The 16,430-nt window shown below is 43.2% G+C and overlaps 1 protein-coding gene across 1 annotated transcript in view; it reads right to left on the reverse strand.

Annotated features, from left to right (window-relative positions):
- LOC117511477 (cyclin-dependent kinase 17-like) overlaps positions 1–16,430 on the reverse strand; it is a 135,849-nt gene that overhangs the window by 82,478 nt on the left and 36,941 nt on the right. Inside the window, exon 3 of the mRNA XM_034171498.1 lies at positions 10,556–10,720. Coding sequence (XP_034027389.1) covers positions 10,556–10,720 — 165 coding nt within the window. The remainder of the gene's footprint in view (positions 1–10,555; positions 10,721–16,430) is intronic.

Raw genomic sequence — 16,430 nt, forward strand, 5'->3', positions numbered from 1 at the left:
TCATGGATGGTCGTAAGAGGCTGTGTTTAAAGGTGGGATGTACAAAGAGGTGTACTTATGTTATATTATTATTTGAATACAGTATTTCATATTGTTTTTTAAAAATCAATTTTATTATCAATTATATGAAAATAAAAGCATTCCTATTAAACAGGTTATTGGAAGAGAGTCAGACAAAATTAAATAGAACATTTCGAATATCTGAAACAGCAAATCAGTACCCCACCTCCTGAATACAGTTTAGTTAAACTTTAACTCACAGCAAATATAAGATTTTATTCAGCTACTTAATGAAATGCTGTAAAATTATAGGAAAATATAATATTCTATTCAGCTTGTGTACTCACTGAAAAGTTGTACAAATAATGGGAAATTTTGTCTCAGTCTTGTCAAGTTAAATTCTTTCGCAAGGAACACTGACAGAATGCCTTTCACAGTAAAAGTATTTGCTGGGATCCTGGTGTTAAATAATAGTTTATTGTGAAACGGTGCGAGCAACACGAACTATCTGATGTTGTTTAACTTTGCTACCAGTAACATCAGCGAGCCACACCATCTTGGAAGTACGAATGTTACAATACTAATCAAAATAAAGGTTTCAAAATAAAGGTTTTGAAAATTAATCTCAAAAAATTTCATAATAAAGGATGCACAAGCCATATCTGAAAGCTAAGGTCAATCTGACAGTCAGACAGATATGCGACACACACACACACACACACACACACACACACACACACACACACACACACACACACACACACACACACACACACACACACACACACACACACACACACACACACACACACACACACTTCTTGCTTTATAGATAGATATTCTAATTATACAAAATGTTGTCATCTGCATTTATTTCTGAACATATTTTAAATCCTACACATAAGATTTCGAGGTGGCAGGACTGTAGATCGTCTGTGCAGACATGTTTTATATTCACACAGGAAACATACAGAGGCAGATGTGAGGAAAAATAATAAGAGGCCCAGTAAGCAACAGATCACTCTGACCATTTGCCACTCCCGCCTAACGTACACATCCTGCAAATAACCAGATACACATGTGAAAGGGGAGGTAATCTCTTTAGTGCAGTAGGAGAGTGAGATTGCATCATCATGTCGCGCTATTAAAGGGTGCGACGTGTTCTGAGTGCTGAGTGGCAGACAGTGAGTCAGCAAGACAACCAGAAAAGACACCTGCAGCGTGCCTCTGAGCACTTCAAATGCCTTCTCTGTGTTTTAATAACACAATCACAAGGATTCCAGATCCTGATTCAAACTCCACCACACATACGTTAGTGTTTTACTCAAGTTCACATAATGAAATCAATGTCTAGTTACTCCTAAGCGTGGCATAAAACCACATTTTCATGCTTAAAGTACAGATTTAGCAAGGAGGTGGCAAAGGCTAAATCCATGTACAGTTCACGTCTGCAGCAAAGGTTCTCCGCCAACGACTCGGCCTCTGTGTGGAGGGGGTTGAAAGAGATCACCAACTACAAGCCCAAAGCACCTCCTTCTGTTGATGACCTCAAGCTGGCCAACGACCTGAACGTCTTCTATTCATGGTTTGAAGACAAGGACTCACACTTCCCCACCCCCCACACAACTGGATATTCAAACACTCTGGACCTCCCCCCTCTCACTGCTGCCCTCCCCACCCCCCCGTTGCTCTCTCGGTCCAAGAGGAGGACGTGAGGAGACATTTCAAAAGGCTGAATCCACGTAAGGCCCCGGGCCCAGACTGTGTCTCTCCTGCCACCCTGAGACACTGCGCTGATGAGCTGGCCCCAGTTTTCACGGGGATCTTCAACACCTCCCTGGAGTCATGCCATGTTCCAGTCTGTTTCAAGTCCTCAATCATAGTTCCAGTCCCCAAGAAACCACGCATCACTGGACTTAATGACTACAGGCCTGTGGCTCTCACGTCTGTAGTCATGAAGACCTTCGAACGCCTGGTTTTATCCCACCTGAAGTCCATCACCGACCCCCTCCTGGACCCCCTGCAGTTTGCCTACAGAGCCAACAGGTCTGTAGATGACGCCATAAACCTGGCCCTGCACTCCATCCTGCAGCACCTGGACTCCCCAGGAACCTACGCTAGGATCCTGTTTGTGGACTTCAGCTCTGCATTCAACACCATCCTTCCAGCTTTGCTCCAGGACAAGCTTTCTCTGCTCCACGTGCCCAACTCCACCTGCAGGTGGATCACAGACTTCCTGATGGACCGGAGTCAGCGTGTGAGGCTGGGAAAAAATGTCTCGAACACTCGGGTTCTCAGCACAGGATCTCCACAGGGCGGTGTCCTTTCCCCTCTGCTCTTCTCCCTGTACACTAACTGCTGCACCTCCAGCCACGACTCTGTAAAGCTCATCAAGTTTGCGGACGACACCACCCTCATCAGACTCATTTCGGATGGGGATGAGTCTGCCTACAGGAGGGAGGTGGACCGGCTGGTGACCTGGTGCAGCAGCAACAACTTGGAGCTCAACGCCCAGAAAACAGTGGAGATGATCGTGGACTTCAGGAAAGCCACAGCCCCCCCGCCCTCCCTCGAACTCACCAACAGCCCCATCACCACTGTGGTCTGTCACCGCTTCCTCTGCACCACCATCACCCAGGACCTCAAGTGGGAGTCAACCATCAGCTCCCTCATCAAGAAGGCCCAGCAGAGGATGTACTTCCTGCGGCAGCTGAAGAAGGCCAAGCTGCCTGTCCAGCTGATGGTGCAGTTCTACACGGCCATCATCGAGTCCATCCTCTGCTCCTCCATCACGGTGTGGTACGCCGGGGCTACAGCCAGGGACAGACACAGACTGCAGCGCATTGTGGCCTCTGCTGAGAAGGTGATCGGCTGTAGCCTTCCATGTCTCCACGACCTACATGTCTCCAGGACTCTGGGCCGAGCAGGTCGGATCACAGCTGACCCTTCTCACCCTGCACACGGTCTGTTCAAACCACTCCCCTCGGGCAGGAGGCTACGGTCCATCCGGACCAGAACCTGCCGCCATAAGAACAGTTTCTTCCCCTCTGCCGTTAGACTCATGAACTCCGTATGTTATGTTATATGTTATATTTTATCTTAGCATTTTATCTCTTCTTAATGTTGCACCATTGTACCAAAGCAAATTCCTAGTCTGTGAATCCTGTTCACTGGCAATGGCAATAAACTTCTTCTGATTCTGATTCTTATCTCAGCACCCTGCAGGACCAGAGAGATTATGCAAAGCTCATACAAATCAGCAAATTAACTGTAATGAAATGGTATGAGTGATGTCATGGTTACATCACAAAGTCTTCATTAAGGGCCCCCTTCACACATAGTATGAATAAGTACAAATCAGTGCGAATCACGGCGGAACAGCTCGTATGAGCAAACCATGAAAACATCGAGCTGAAGGGCAGGCGTGAACGATGCCACTGTGATGGTTTCGTACACGACACTGTTGCAGCGGAGACACACTGCGAGCAGCTGGAGCATGTGTAACCATATCGTGCAGCTGCTATGAAAAAAAAAAAAAAAAAAGAAAAATACATGCCACCCACGGGATTCGAACCTGCAATTTACAAAAGCTCTGATTGAAGAAGAACAATTTACAAAAGCTCTGAAGAAGGACATGGACGTATTTAAAAAAAAAAAAAAATAAAACCACACACCTTATAAAAACACCGCATTTTACTGAATCCCTCTTATCAGCCGGCCCCACAAGGGGGGGTACACCCTGGACAGGAGGCCAGTCTGTCACAGGGCCACATATAGACAAACAAACACAATCACACACCTACGGCCAATTTAAAGTTTCAAATTCACCTAGCCTGCATGTCTTTGGGAAGAAGCCAAAGCACCCGGTGGGAACCCATGCAGGCACAGGGAGGATATGCAAACTCCACACAGAAAGGGTGGGAAGTGATCCCACAACTTTCTTTCTGTGAGGCAACAGTGCTAACCACTAATCCACCATGCGACATAAACAAATCATGTACAGTAGTGTGCAGAATAATAGTAATGCTATGTGACTAAAAAGATTAATCCAGGTTTTGAGTATATTTCTTATTGTTACATGGGAAACAAGGTACCAGTAGATTCAGTAGATTCTCACAAATCCAACAAGACCAAGCATTCATGATATGCACACTCTTAAGGCTATGAAATTGGGCTATTAGTAAAAAAAAGTAGAAAAGGGGGTGTTCACAATAATAGTAGTGTGGCATTCAGTCAGTGAGTTCGTCAATTTTGTGGAACAAACAGGTGTGAATCAGGTGTCCCCTATGTAAGGATGAAGCCAGCACCTGTTGAACATGCTTTTCTCTTTGAAAGCCTGAGGAAAATGGGACGTTCAAGACATTGTTCCGAAGAACAGCGTAGTTTGATTAAAATGTTGATTGGAGAGGGGAAAACGTATACGCAGGCGCAAAAAATTATAGGCTGTTCATCTACAATGATCTCCAATGCTTTAAAATGGACAAAAATATGAATATTTTGTGGACTGATGAGAGTAAAATTGTTCTTTTTAGGTCCAAGGGCCGCAGACAGTTTGTGAGATGACCCCCAAACTCTGAATTCAAGCCACAGTTCACAGTGAAGACAGTGAAGCATGGTGGTGCAAGCATCATGATATGGGCATGTTTCTCCTACTATGGTGTTGGGCCTATATATTGCATACCAGGTATCATGGATCAGTTTGGATATGTCAAAATACTTGAAGAGGTCATGTTGCCTTATGCTGAAGAGGACATGCCCTTGAAGTGGGTGTTTCAACAAGACACCCCCTTTTCTACTTTTTTTACTAATAGCCAAATTTCATAGCCTTAAGAGTGTGCATATCATGAATGCGTGGTCTTATTGAATTTGTGAGAATCTACTGAATCTACTGGTACTTTGTTTCCCATGTAACAATAAGAAATATACTCAATTTTGGATTAATCTTTTTAGTCACATAGCACTACTATTATTCTGAACACTACTGTATGTGGAAATTAACATGTATGTTGTAGGCACATGAAATTTTCTTTAAAATGCATATTCAGACATCTACCATAAATTATATCACCCCAGCACTAAATAATACAATTCATCCAGGAAAAAGTGAAGCGCTGTGAATTCTTTCTGGATGCACCGTATATTACCGTAGATTTACTGTAGATTTGATTATGTTTGCTGTATTTTCATCAGTGTCCTAATGATGCTGTTACTACTGCAGCCAGCCAATGGAGGCCACAGAGGTTATGTGTTCCACCCACTGTCTGTCTGCTTTTGTACACAAGATCGACAAAAATTTACCAAAATTTTTGAGAAACAGTGGAAACAGCCAACAAATTTATAAAATTCTGGTGACAATCTGGGTTTGCCTCAAAATCATCTCTTTGTATCTTCTTCTTTATTTAACATTACATGGAATGTGGAGTTGCATCTGGAAAGGAATCTGGCAAAAAAAGGTGTGCCAAAATCAACATGTAGATCCACCAACGCAGAGTGAAAACAAGGGAGCAGCCGAAGGGACTTACTGTACATTTTTAAATGTTCTTCCATTATTATAATCTCTAACCAGAAAAGAGAATTGTGTCTGCTCTCCTCTGTCAATGGTTAACAGTAACAATGGTGGTAACCAGGATTACCCTGGTAGAGGTTAATGCTTTCTGAGTGCCACTCTATTTCCCTGAAAAGGGACAGTCAAGTTTTATCCATCGGTTCTATGCCAGATGTGTAGGATGGCAGCGATGTTTAAGGTGATCCACGAGCGCACTTCACAATCAGAGTTCAATAAATACAAAGAGACTGGTCATGGTCTATGTGGGTCATTCAGCCAAGGATTCAGGGGAAACATGGGGATCTACAGCATAAAGCTAAAATTACTTCTGAAGGACTCATTGTGGAACAAACACTCTTTACACTTCCCTCTCATCGTCTGAACTCCATTTCTTCCTAAGCCAATGTCTAATATCCAGGATTCCAGATCTACTCCCTCTCTACCTCTCTGACTTTCTCTTTCTTACTCCATCCCATTGCTCATGACATAAGCCTTGCCACAGCGCAAAATGGGATTACTGGACTCTAGCCATGGACGGCCCACATGTTTCATTCCATGAGGCAGACAGATAGGAGTTAAAAGTGAATGTGTGTGCATGTGGGTGTTTGAGCATGTGCATAGAATTGAGGTCATTAGAGGTTTATCGCCACAGATTTGGAATAAATGCAAAAAGGACAGCCAATAATGGCTGTAAAAATGATTTTTAAACTCAGTGAAAATATACAAACACGTCCCTACGTACAAACAGATCCAGACCTCTGTGTTTTACACATGGACCTCGCTAACACTTGGCCCATACTTACACCTCGGCCTGATAATTCCATTCAGACCGAGCAAGCGAGGTTAATTATATATATACACAACCCCTGGCAAAAATTATGGAATCACAGAAAATTTACAGAGTGATTCCATAATTTTTTCCTCAGAATGGAGTGATTCCATATTTTTTTCCTCCGCTTGGTCTAAAAAAGTAACCATTACTGACTGCCACAATCTTTTTTTCTTGATTTCTTATAGTGTTTCTTAAAGCCAGAAAGTTGCCATTTGAAATGACTTTAGTTTTGTGTCATGTCTGTGATCTGCTTTTTTTCTACAAAATTAAACAACTGAATGAACATCCTCTGAGGCCGGTGATTCCATAATTTTTGCCAGGGGTTGTATATATGTATTGCCTGAATAGGAAAGCTGCTTCATTTCCATTTCCATGAAGAACTTGCTAACAGATGGTCCAGTCGTTAGCTGTTAAGCTTTCAATCTGTGTGTTTTTTCTGATGCTGTTTAGATATTTATGGGGTATGTTCTCCAGTTGTATTATTTAATTTACAATTGCATTATTTATTATTTTTGAGGAAACAGTCACATGATGCTTTGGAACATTGTCTTGAAAATAAATAAACACAATACCGTGAAATCAAGATGTCAGAAGCTAATTTATGACATCACAATAGGTTGACATAATGCTGAATTATCTCACAGCCTTTAATTACTGTGATTTTTACTGAACTATGAAAAACAGAACAATCTTAAAACATGATGCTTTACAATCCAGACTGGAAATTCTACCCAACCTTTCAAACTTGGGGGGTTGCAAGTATAAAGCAAGGCTCAATAACCCTTTTCCTGGAGATCATTGTTTCTTCATTGTTTCCAACTCTTCCTGCTTCACCCACTGCTAATTAACCAATTCAGGTGTGTAAAGCCAATCAAGAGAAAGGAGATACCAACCTCAACATATCATTTGTAGTTGCAGCAGGCAGACTTAAAAAAAATATGTCCACACAAACAGGGTTGGTGACCCCTTTTATAAAGTATTAGGTTCTGCTCTTACATGCCGGTTTATTATTTGCATTTTCAGTTTTGTTGATTTTCAGTTGATGATGACAAGTCAGATTCATCAGAAAGGCAAAATCCTGAGCCAATCTGGAAATCTGCAAATCCAACCAACACCTCATATCAGAGTACCACCAAATCACAATTCAGTTAACCTTGACTCTCTTTGCCATTAAAGACATGAAAAGCTCAATGAGGATACATGTGGACTAGGAGTGTGCACCTATAAAACAATAACATGTAGATGCATGGACTATGATATAATTCAGTGATATTTTTTATTGTGAAATGATTTTATTTGATGTGGTACGATGAAATCCGATACAATTCTTTGCTTAATGTAGATGTTCATTTTCCATGATAAATTACAGTAAGTCAAAAGTGGCATTGCTTACATTCAAAAACATGTTTTATGAAAACTACACCTTCTTCGGGTTTTTTCTACTATGTCAGAACACAATGCCGCTGTCCCTGCTCGCCTTTTATTCACCACTGAGGGCAGCACCACATACAGTAGCATAAAGTGCAACATAGAAGAAGCCCAGAAGAAAGAAGCCATCTGTTGTTAGCATAGCATACAACTTTCCCATTCCAAACCAGGATGACTGTATTAACAAATTGCAAACCAAATGTAAAGTTCATACAGGTACATTTGTCCGTGATACCGCCTAACACTACCACTACGAGGGCTGTCAATAAAGTAACGGTCCTTTTAATTTTTTTCTAAAACTATATGGATTTCATTCATATGTTTTTACGTCAGACATGCTTGAACCCTCGTGCGCATGCGTGAGTTTTTCCACGCCTGTCGGTGACGTCATTCGCCTGTGAGCACTCCTTGTGGGAGGAGTCGTCCAGCCCCTCGTCGGAATTCCTTTGTCTGAGAAGTTGCTGAGAGACTGGCGCGTTGTTTGATCAAAATTTTTTCTAAACCTGTGAGACACATCGAAGTGGACACGGTTCGAAAAATTAAGCTGGTTTTCAGTGAAAATTTTAACGGCTGATGAGAGATTTTGAGGTGATACTGTCGCTTTAAGGACTTTTCACGGTGCGAGACGTCGCGCAGCGCTCTCAGGCGGCGTCATCAGCCTGTTCAAGCTGAAAACCTTTTAATGAAAGACGTGCGGACGGATCCGCGCGTCGGGACGCAGCCGACACGGTGCGGCGGCACAGGAAAAACACCTCCGTGTTGATAACCATGTGTAAAATCCAGGCGGCTTTTGATGGCTTTCAGTGGAGTGAGTATATGAGAAATTGTTTAACAGGCAGGACATGTTCCAACTCGTCCTTAAGGCTTTCAACAGAGGTGTTTTTCCTGTGCCGCCGCACCGCGTCGGCTGCGTCCTGACGCGCGGATCCGTCCGCACGTCTTTCATTAAAAAAATCTCCTTTAACAGTGGAATATCCGGATAAAATGCTGAAACCGACTTCTTCTGAAACTTCTCTGTTCTCTCACGACGTCCTGGATCAATAGAGCCTGAAATGTGGAGGTTTTCAGCTTGAACAGGCTGATGACGCCGCCTGAGAGCGCTGCGCGACGTCTCGCACCGTGAAAGTCCTTAAAGCGACAGTATCACCTCAAAATCTCTCATCAGCCGTTAAAATTTTCACTGAAAACCAGCTTAATTTTTCGAACCGTGTCCACTTCGATGTGTCTCACAGGTTTAGAAAAAATTTTGATCAAACAACGCGCCAGTCTCTCAGCAACTTCTCAGACAAAGGAATTCCGACGAGGGGCTGGACGACTCCTCCCACAAGGAGTGCTCACAGGCGAATGACGTCACCGACAGGCGTGGAAAAACTCACGCATGCGCACGAGGGTTCAAGCATGTCTGACGTAAAAACATATGAATGAAATCCATATAGTTTTTGAAAAAAATAAAAAGGACCATTACTTTATTGACAGCCCTCGTATGTTGATTTTGATTTTACCTTGCAAAGTTAAACACTGTGGGTGAACAGTGTCATGAGGCGTCACACTGACCTTTGATCATTTACAAGTTTGCAGAAGCAAAATAAGATTAATTCAGTCAATTCATAACATTAAAATCGATTCATCAACCGAGTCACTGTACATTTAGATCGATTTAAGGGTCCATGTATAAGATGTATGTATTACTTTAAAACCAATTTTCAGTTAATATTAGTTAATCTCCTAATGGGGACCTTTACTATAAGGTCGATGATGATAAAAGGATACCATCGAGCAATTTTCAGCTTTTAGAAAAAAAAATTCCAACTTTGCCCGGAAAAATTATTACCTATCATTGTTAGACCACTGGGGCGGCACAGTGGGTTAGTGGTTAGCACTGTTGCCTCACAGCAAGAAGGGATTGATTCCCACTTGTGGCCTTTCTGTGTGGATTTTGCATGTTCTCCCCGTGTTTGCATGGGTTGCCTCCAGGTGTGCTGGTTTCCTCCCACATCCAAAGATGTGAATTAGTGAACAGGTGACTCTAAATTGAGCATACTTATGTGAATGTGTTTGTCTGTCTATATGTGGTCTTGTGACAGACTAGTTCCTGTCCAGGGCATGCCCTGCCTCAGAAAATGAATGAATGAATGAATAAATGTTGGACTACTGACCAAATAAATGAACAGCATTAGCACAGCAGTGCAGTTACCATATACACCAAAGCATCTTTTCAGAAGAAATAAATGCAGGTCCTGAGGCCCATGGTCCAGTGCTTTTCTGAATAAAGTGAAGTCTATCACTAACCCTGAACAAGACACTAGTCCATCGCAGGTTACTTCCTCAGCCAAAAGTGGTACTCATCGGAGGGGACAATGTCGATGAAGTGTCTAGTCCAAGGACACACAACTGGACCATAACTGTCAGGTGACAGTCGAACTCTTACCACTGAGCGACCTACTATGCATCCTTTAAAAGCAGAGTGACTTTTTAAAGATAGTCTGTATTTATAATAACCATCGACATTTAACCCATCCTAATGACAGACACAATCCAGCCACTAGGGGCAGTGGAAAGCCACAGTCCCATGCATAGGTATTGAATCCAGACCTAGAGACACTACTTAGATCATTGGCAAAGAAGGTCACATGACTCAAATGTGCTTTGATTATGATATGCAACATTTTGTAATAAAATCCTTCACTTAGTGTGCACAGGTACATGGTCAGTAAACATATCTGTGCATGCATCAGTGTGTGTGTGTATACCCAGGGATCCAGTCCTATGCAGACTCAGGTAGGCTCTGTCTCTGTCCAGCCCCCCACCTAGTTCTCTGCGCAGCGCGGTGCGACCCAAATGACCAGCATACTGACGCAGGAAGGAGGGAGCACTGTGGGAGGCGGGAGGGTGCGCAGCGCACACCACCATGGGCTCTGAGACATATGATGCAGACAGACAGCCAGGAAGGGGAGGGGAATCAAAAGAGAAAAGACAAGTGCCAAAGAAGGCAAGAAAGAGGGGAAAGGGGGAAAATAAAAGAAATGAAAGCAACCTCAGAATGAGATAAGGTTGGTGTAAAAGTGGCAGAAGAGAGAGGAAGAGGTCACAAAGAGGAAAAAGCAAGAAGAGAAAGAAGGGAAGCAGGGAAAGGCAAAGAGATGACACACAAGGTCACACTCAGAAAAGACAGAAAGGCAGCAGAAAATGCTGTAGCAGTAATATATGCAGTTGTGACAGATAAAAGAGTGGGAATGTATCCAGCTGCTATAGTTATGTCCTAGGACACAGCTGTAAATACATCCAGGAAGAGCTACACCAGGAGGAAAACGTGCACAGTGGGAAAATGTAGAGTGACCAGGAAAAACAGAAAATCTAAAAAGGAGGCATGCACAGGAAAATCAGTAAATACTAATACTAATACTGCCTTATAAAACCATCCAATATCATTTTTTATTGTTGAAATGTTTTGATTCAGTGGAATATGATGCAGTCCAACACCATTCTTTCCTTACTGTAAACATTCATTTTCCATGATAAATTATAATAAGCCAAAAGTGACACTGTTTACAGTGCACCTGGAAAGTATTCACAGCGCTTCACTTTTTCCACAGTTTGTTATGTTACAGCTTTATTCCAAAATGGATGTTTTTTTTTTTTTATTAATTATTGTTGAAACTTTATAAAAAAAAAATAACGACTAAGAAATCACATGTTCAGGTGCATTCTGTTTTTACTGATCATCCTTGAAATGTTTCTACAGCTTAGCTGGAGTCCACCTGGGGTAAATTCAGTTGATTACTCAACTTTATCTAAAGTCTGGGTTTTTTAGTGAAGCTTAGGGATAGTGGCCAGGGATCACTTGGGTATTTCTTCTGTTTTTCTTGTTGTTTAATGCTGAAAAATGATACTGTATTTGTTGTTTTTCTGATGCCTCATTCTGTTTTTTCTCTCTGTTTGAGGTGCGGCTCCATCCAGAGATGGGCGGTGGTGTCTTCTTCTGCAAGCATCCTGCCCTGTGCACTGGCACGGGGTGCCCAAACTTTCCTGTATATTCATTTTGTGAATTGTGTCGGTAGCATTGCCCAAGAATTACAAGTCTGGTCTGCTTGAGGTTTCTTCCTGAAATCATTAGACAGAGTTTTTCCTTAGTGCTATCACCTGTGTGCTTGCTCTAGGGGTGGGTAAGGTTAGACCTTACTTGTGTGAAGCGCCTTGAGGCAACTCTGTTGTGATTTAGCACTATATGAATGAAAATAAAATTGATTGGACATGATTTGGCACCTGCCTACATATAAGGTCCCACAGTTGACAATGCATGTCAGAGCACAAACCAAGCATGAAGTCAAAGGAATTGTCTGTAGACCTCCAAGACAGGATTGTCTAGAGCAGGGGTGGCCAAGTTCGGTCCTCGAGAGCCACATTCCTGACACTCTTAGTTGTCTCCCTGCTCCAACACACCTGAATCCAATGAAAGACTCGTTAGCAGACTTTTAATGAGCCTTTCATTGGATTCAGGTGTGTTGGAGCAGGGAGACAACTAAGAGTGTCAGGAATGTGGCTCTTGAGGACCGAACTTGGCCACCCCTGGTCTAGAGGCACAAATCTGGGGCAGGGTACAGAAACATTTCTGCTGCTTTGAAGGTCCCAATGAGCACTCCATCATCTGTAAATGGAAGAAGTTCAGATCCACCAGGACTTTTCCTAGAGCTGGCCGCCCATCTAAAATGAGCGATCGGTGGAGAAGGGCCTTAGTGAGCAAGAACCTGATGGTCACTCTGTCAGAGCTCCAGCATTCCTCTGTGGAGAGAGGAGAACCTTCCAGAAGGACAACAATGTCTGCAGCAATCTAGAAATCATGTCTGTATGATAGAGTGGCCAGACAGACACCACTCCTTAGTAAAAATGTCCTGGAGTTTGCCAAAAGGCACCTGATGGACTCTCAGACCATAAGAAACAAAATTCTCTGGTCTGATGAGACAAAGATTGAACTCTTTGACGTGAATGCTAGGCGTCATGTTTGGAGGAAACTAGGCACCAATCCCTACAGTGAAGCATGGTGGTGGCAGCATCATGCTGTGGAGATTTTTTCAGTGGCAGGAACTGGAAGACCAGTCAGGATTGAGGGAAAGATAAATACAGCAATGTACAGAGACAACCTGGATGAAAACCTGTTCAGAGCTCGCTTGACCTAAACTGGGGTGACGGTTGATCTTTCAGGAGGACGGTGACCCTAAGACACAACCAAGATATCAAAGGAGTGGCTTCAGGACAACTCTGTGAATGTCCTTGAGTGGTCCAGCCAGAGCCCAAACCTGAATCCGATTGAACATCTCTGGAGAGAGCTGAAATTTGCAAAAATTTAGAAAAAAAGAGAAAGTATTTTCATCTATTTTGATATAAGGCTGTAAAAAAGTGAAGTGCTGTGAATACTTTGGGGAAGCACTGTATCTTCAAGTAACATATTTCTTGAAGAACCAGGGACCTTCTTCAGGTTTGTACTACTGTACTGCAGCACATTGGTGCTGCACCACACACAGTAGCAGAAAGCGTAGAGGAAGCCAGCTGTTGTTAGCATAGCATAATTAGCAAAGCATAACTTCCCTGTTCTGAACAAACATGACAGCATTAATAAAGTATGAACTGGGCGTAAAGTTCAAACTGGTACAAACCTGCTATACTGCCATAATTGTACATGCTGATTTTGGTTTTACCTTGCAGGCAAAGTTAGTGTTCCTGTGACCAGTCTCACAAGAGCCTCACGCCAACATCTGATCTTTTATGAGAGTGTGAAGACGGAGATGTATCAGTGTAACAGTTTAATTCAACTGATTCATAAAGTTAAAATGGAGCCATTGAACCGGCTCATGGCAACATTCAACAGGTTCAGGGGTCCATGTATCGATGTAGTTGTATCTTTTAATTTACAGTCGATACCCGATTATATGAGGTCTGTTAGAAAACTATCCGACCTTTTTATTTTTTGCAAAAACTATATGGATTTGAATCATGTGTGCTTGCATCAGCCAAGGTTGAACCTTCGTGCACATGCGTGGGTTTTTTCACGCCTGTCGGTTGCGTCATTCGCCTGTGAGCACGCTTTGAGTAAGCAGTGGTCCACCCCCCTCGTCGGATTTTCATTGCGAGGAAAATGTCTGAACAATTTGGAGCTTTGCTGCATCGAATTTTTCCAGAAACTGTGAGAGACAGCCAGGTGGAAACCATTCGGAAGATTCAGACGGCTTTCAGGGACGATTCTATGGGGATCACACAGATTAAGGAGTGTTACAACCGGTTTAAAGACGGCGCACAATGGCGGAGGGCGCGCCGCGCTCTGAGCGGTGATCGACAGGCTGAAACGACCAGATCATTTCCAAAGTGAACGCTGTGTTGATCTGGGACATCGTATGACTACCAGAGAAATGGCAGAAGAGGTGGACATAGCACTTTTTCGGCACATTCCACTGTTACAGGAGTTTTTGTCATGGAAAGAGGAGCGGAGGAATTCGCCACGAAGCCGCTAATAGCGCGGGACAAAAGCACCTCCATGTTGGTCTCACAGGACATCTTGTAACATGCCCAGCTCTTGCACCATTCAGAAGATTCAGACGGCTTTCGGTGGCTTTTCAGTCGTGTGACTATCCGAGAAATTGTGGACGAGCTGGACATGCCACAACATGTCCTGTGAGGCTTCATCACGGCGTTGCTTTTTGTTCTCCGCCATTAGCGGCTCCGTCCCAACACGCAAATTCCTCTGCATGTCTTTTCATGACAAAAACTCCTGTAACAGTAGAATGTGCCAAAAAAGTGCTATGTCCACATCTTCTGCCATTTCTCTGGTAGTCAGACGACGTCCCGGATCAACACAGCGTTCACTTTGGAAATGATCTGGTCATTTCAGCCTGTTGATCGCCGCTCGGAGCGCGGCACGCCCTCCGCCATTGTGCGCCGTCTTTAAACCGGTTGTAACACTCCTTAATCTGTATGATCCCCATAGAATCGTCCCTGAAAGCCGTCTGAATCTTCCGAATGGTTTCCACCTGGCTGTCTCTCAGTTTCTGGAAAAATTTGCAAAGCTCCAAATCGTTCAGACATTTTCGTCACAATGAAAATCCGATGAGAGGGGTGGACCACTGCTCACTCAAAGCATGCTCACAGGCGAATGACGCAACCGACAGGCGTGAAAAAACTCACGCATGCGCACGAAGGTTCAAGCTTGGCTGATGCAAGCGCACATGATTCAAATCCATATAGCTTTTGCAAAAAATAAAAAGGTCGGATAGTTTTCTAACAGACCTCGTATTGGTGATTTTTTTTACACTCCAAGTAAACACACACCACAAAACAGAGAAGGGAAGAACCGAATGAAAAAAGTAATGTTGGAGGGGACGGACACGTTATTGATGAACCGCTGCTCAGGAAACTAAAGGCACGAACAAACCAAATTGTTATAGTTGTTGCTCTTCTTTGTCATTCTTATCACACTTGCCGCATTTTATTTCCACTTTCTTTAGCATTAGCGAATCCCTTCTTTCTTCCACAGAAACCCACTGATTCCTCGGATGTGCCTCCTAAATTCCCCTGTGATCTCCAATCAGCGAGGCTGAGCATTTCCATGAGGACTTTACTTGAAATGTTCATATGACTCCGCAAATCTCTGCAGCGGCAGGACAGACCCGAGGTCAGCGCAGTCACCCACGCTGCTACTACTTAGCACATTTATAAGTATGACAACAAGGAGGAAAGGACAAAAGATGGTAATTACAAGATGTGGCGTAGTGGTTAAACTTTAATGTGTCTCTGTCCTCATCCTCTGCATCACTTCCATACTCACTGCACTCTCTGGAAATGAACCGACATGGTCAGAGCCATTAGAGAAGACTAAAGGAGGAGACCGAAATAGAAGAGAGAAGAGCGATACAGGAGGGTGAAATTAATCAGAGTGCTGGATGGATGTTGTGGCCTTGTGGGATAACGGCAAGCAGCAACAGTGAAGAACAAACATGATACTCCCTTGAAGCTGTAACGCAGACAGCATAAAAAGAAAAACAGAAAGCTCGGTTGTTTCCTCTCTTTCTTTATCTCAGAGACAGTTAAAACAGAGGTAACCTGCTTTTGGTCTGTTCTGACCTGGTTTCTGTGTGGCACAAAAATAGCACACAAAACAAACACACACACAGAGATACAATGACTCAGGTGGGGTCTCTTGGTTTGTCCACAGTGGGACGTGCAGTCCTGCTGAATGCCCAGCAGATGGCACACACAGTTTCTTTGAATGACAGCTTTTTCTGTTTTGTTTTTTTCCATTTGTACATTTCGTTCCAGTAAATATGCATGGAACAACACCACTGTGTACATTCCCATTCAGTTCTGGTGTATATTAATATCAACAACCACCTGCACGAATATGACTGGAACATTCACAGTTACTGGTGTTCACACTGGTGAGGATGAGGAGGAGATGTTTAAGTTTAGCACAGCTCTTGTGACTGAGCTACGTGTGTATGTTTGCAGCCTTTCTGTGTTTGGTGCATTCATAAATTTGTGAAATTCTGTCACAGGTGAGATATTGCACATTAATACAGGCCTCTACAAATGTAATTTCATCCAAAAGCTTATGTGCAAATACTAAGTGTGCTCCCTGCA

This window comes from Thalassophryne amazonica, chromosome 6 (assembly GCF_902500255.1).
Source record: "Thalassophryne amazonica chromosome 6, fThaAma1.1, whole genome shotgun sequence".
Classification (NCBI taxonomy): Eukaryota; Metazoa; Chordata; class Actinopteri; order Batrachoidiformes; family Batrachoididae; genus Thalassophryne; species Thalassophryne amazonica.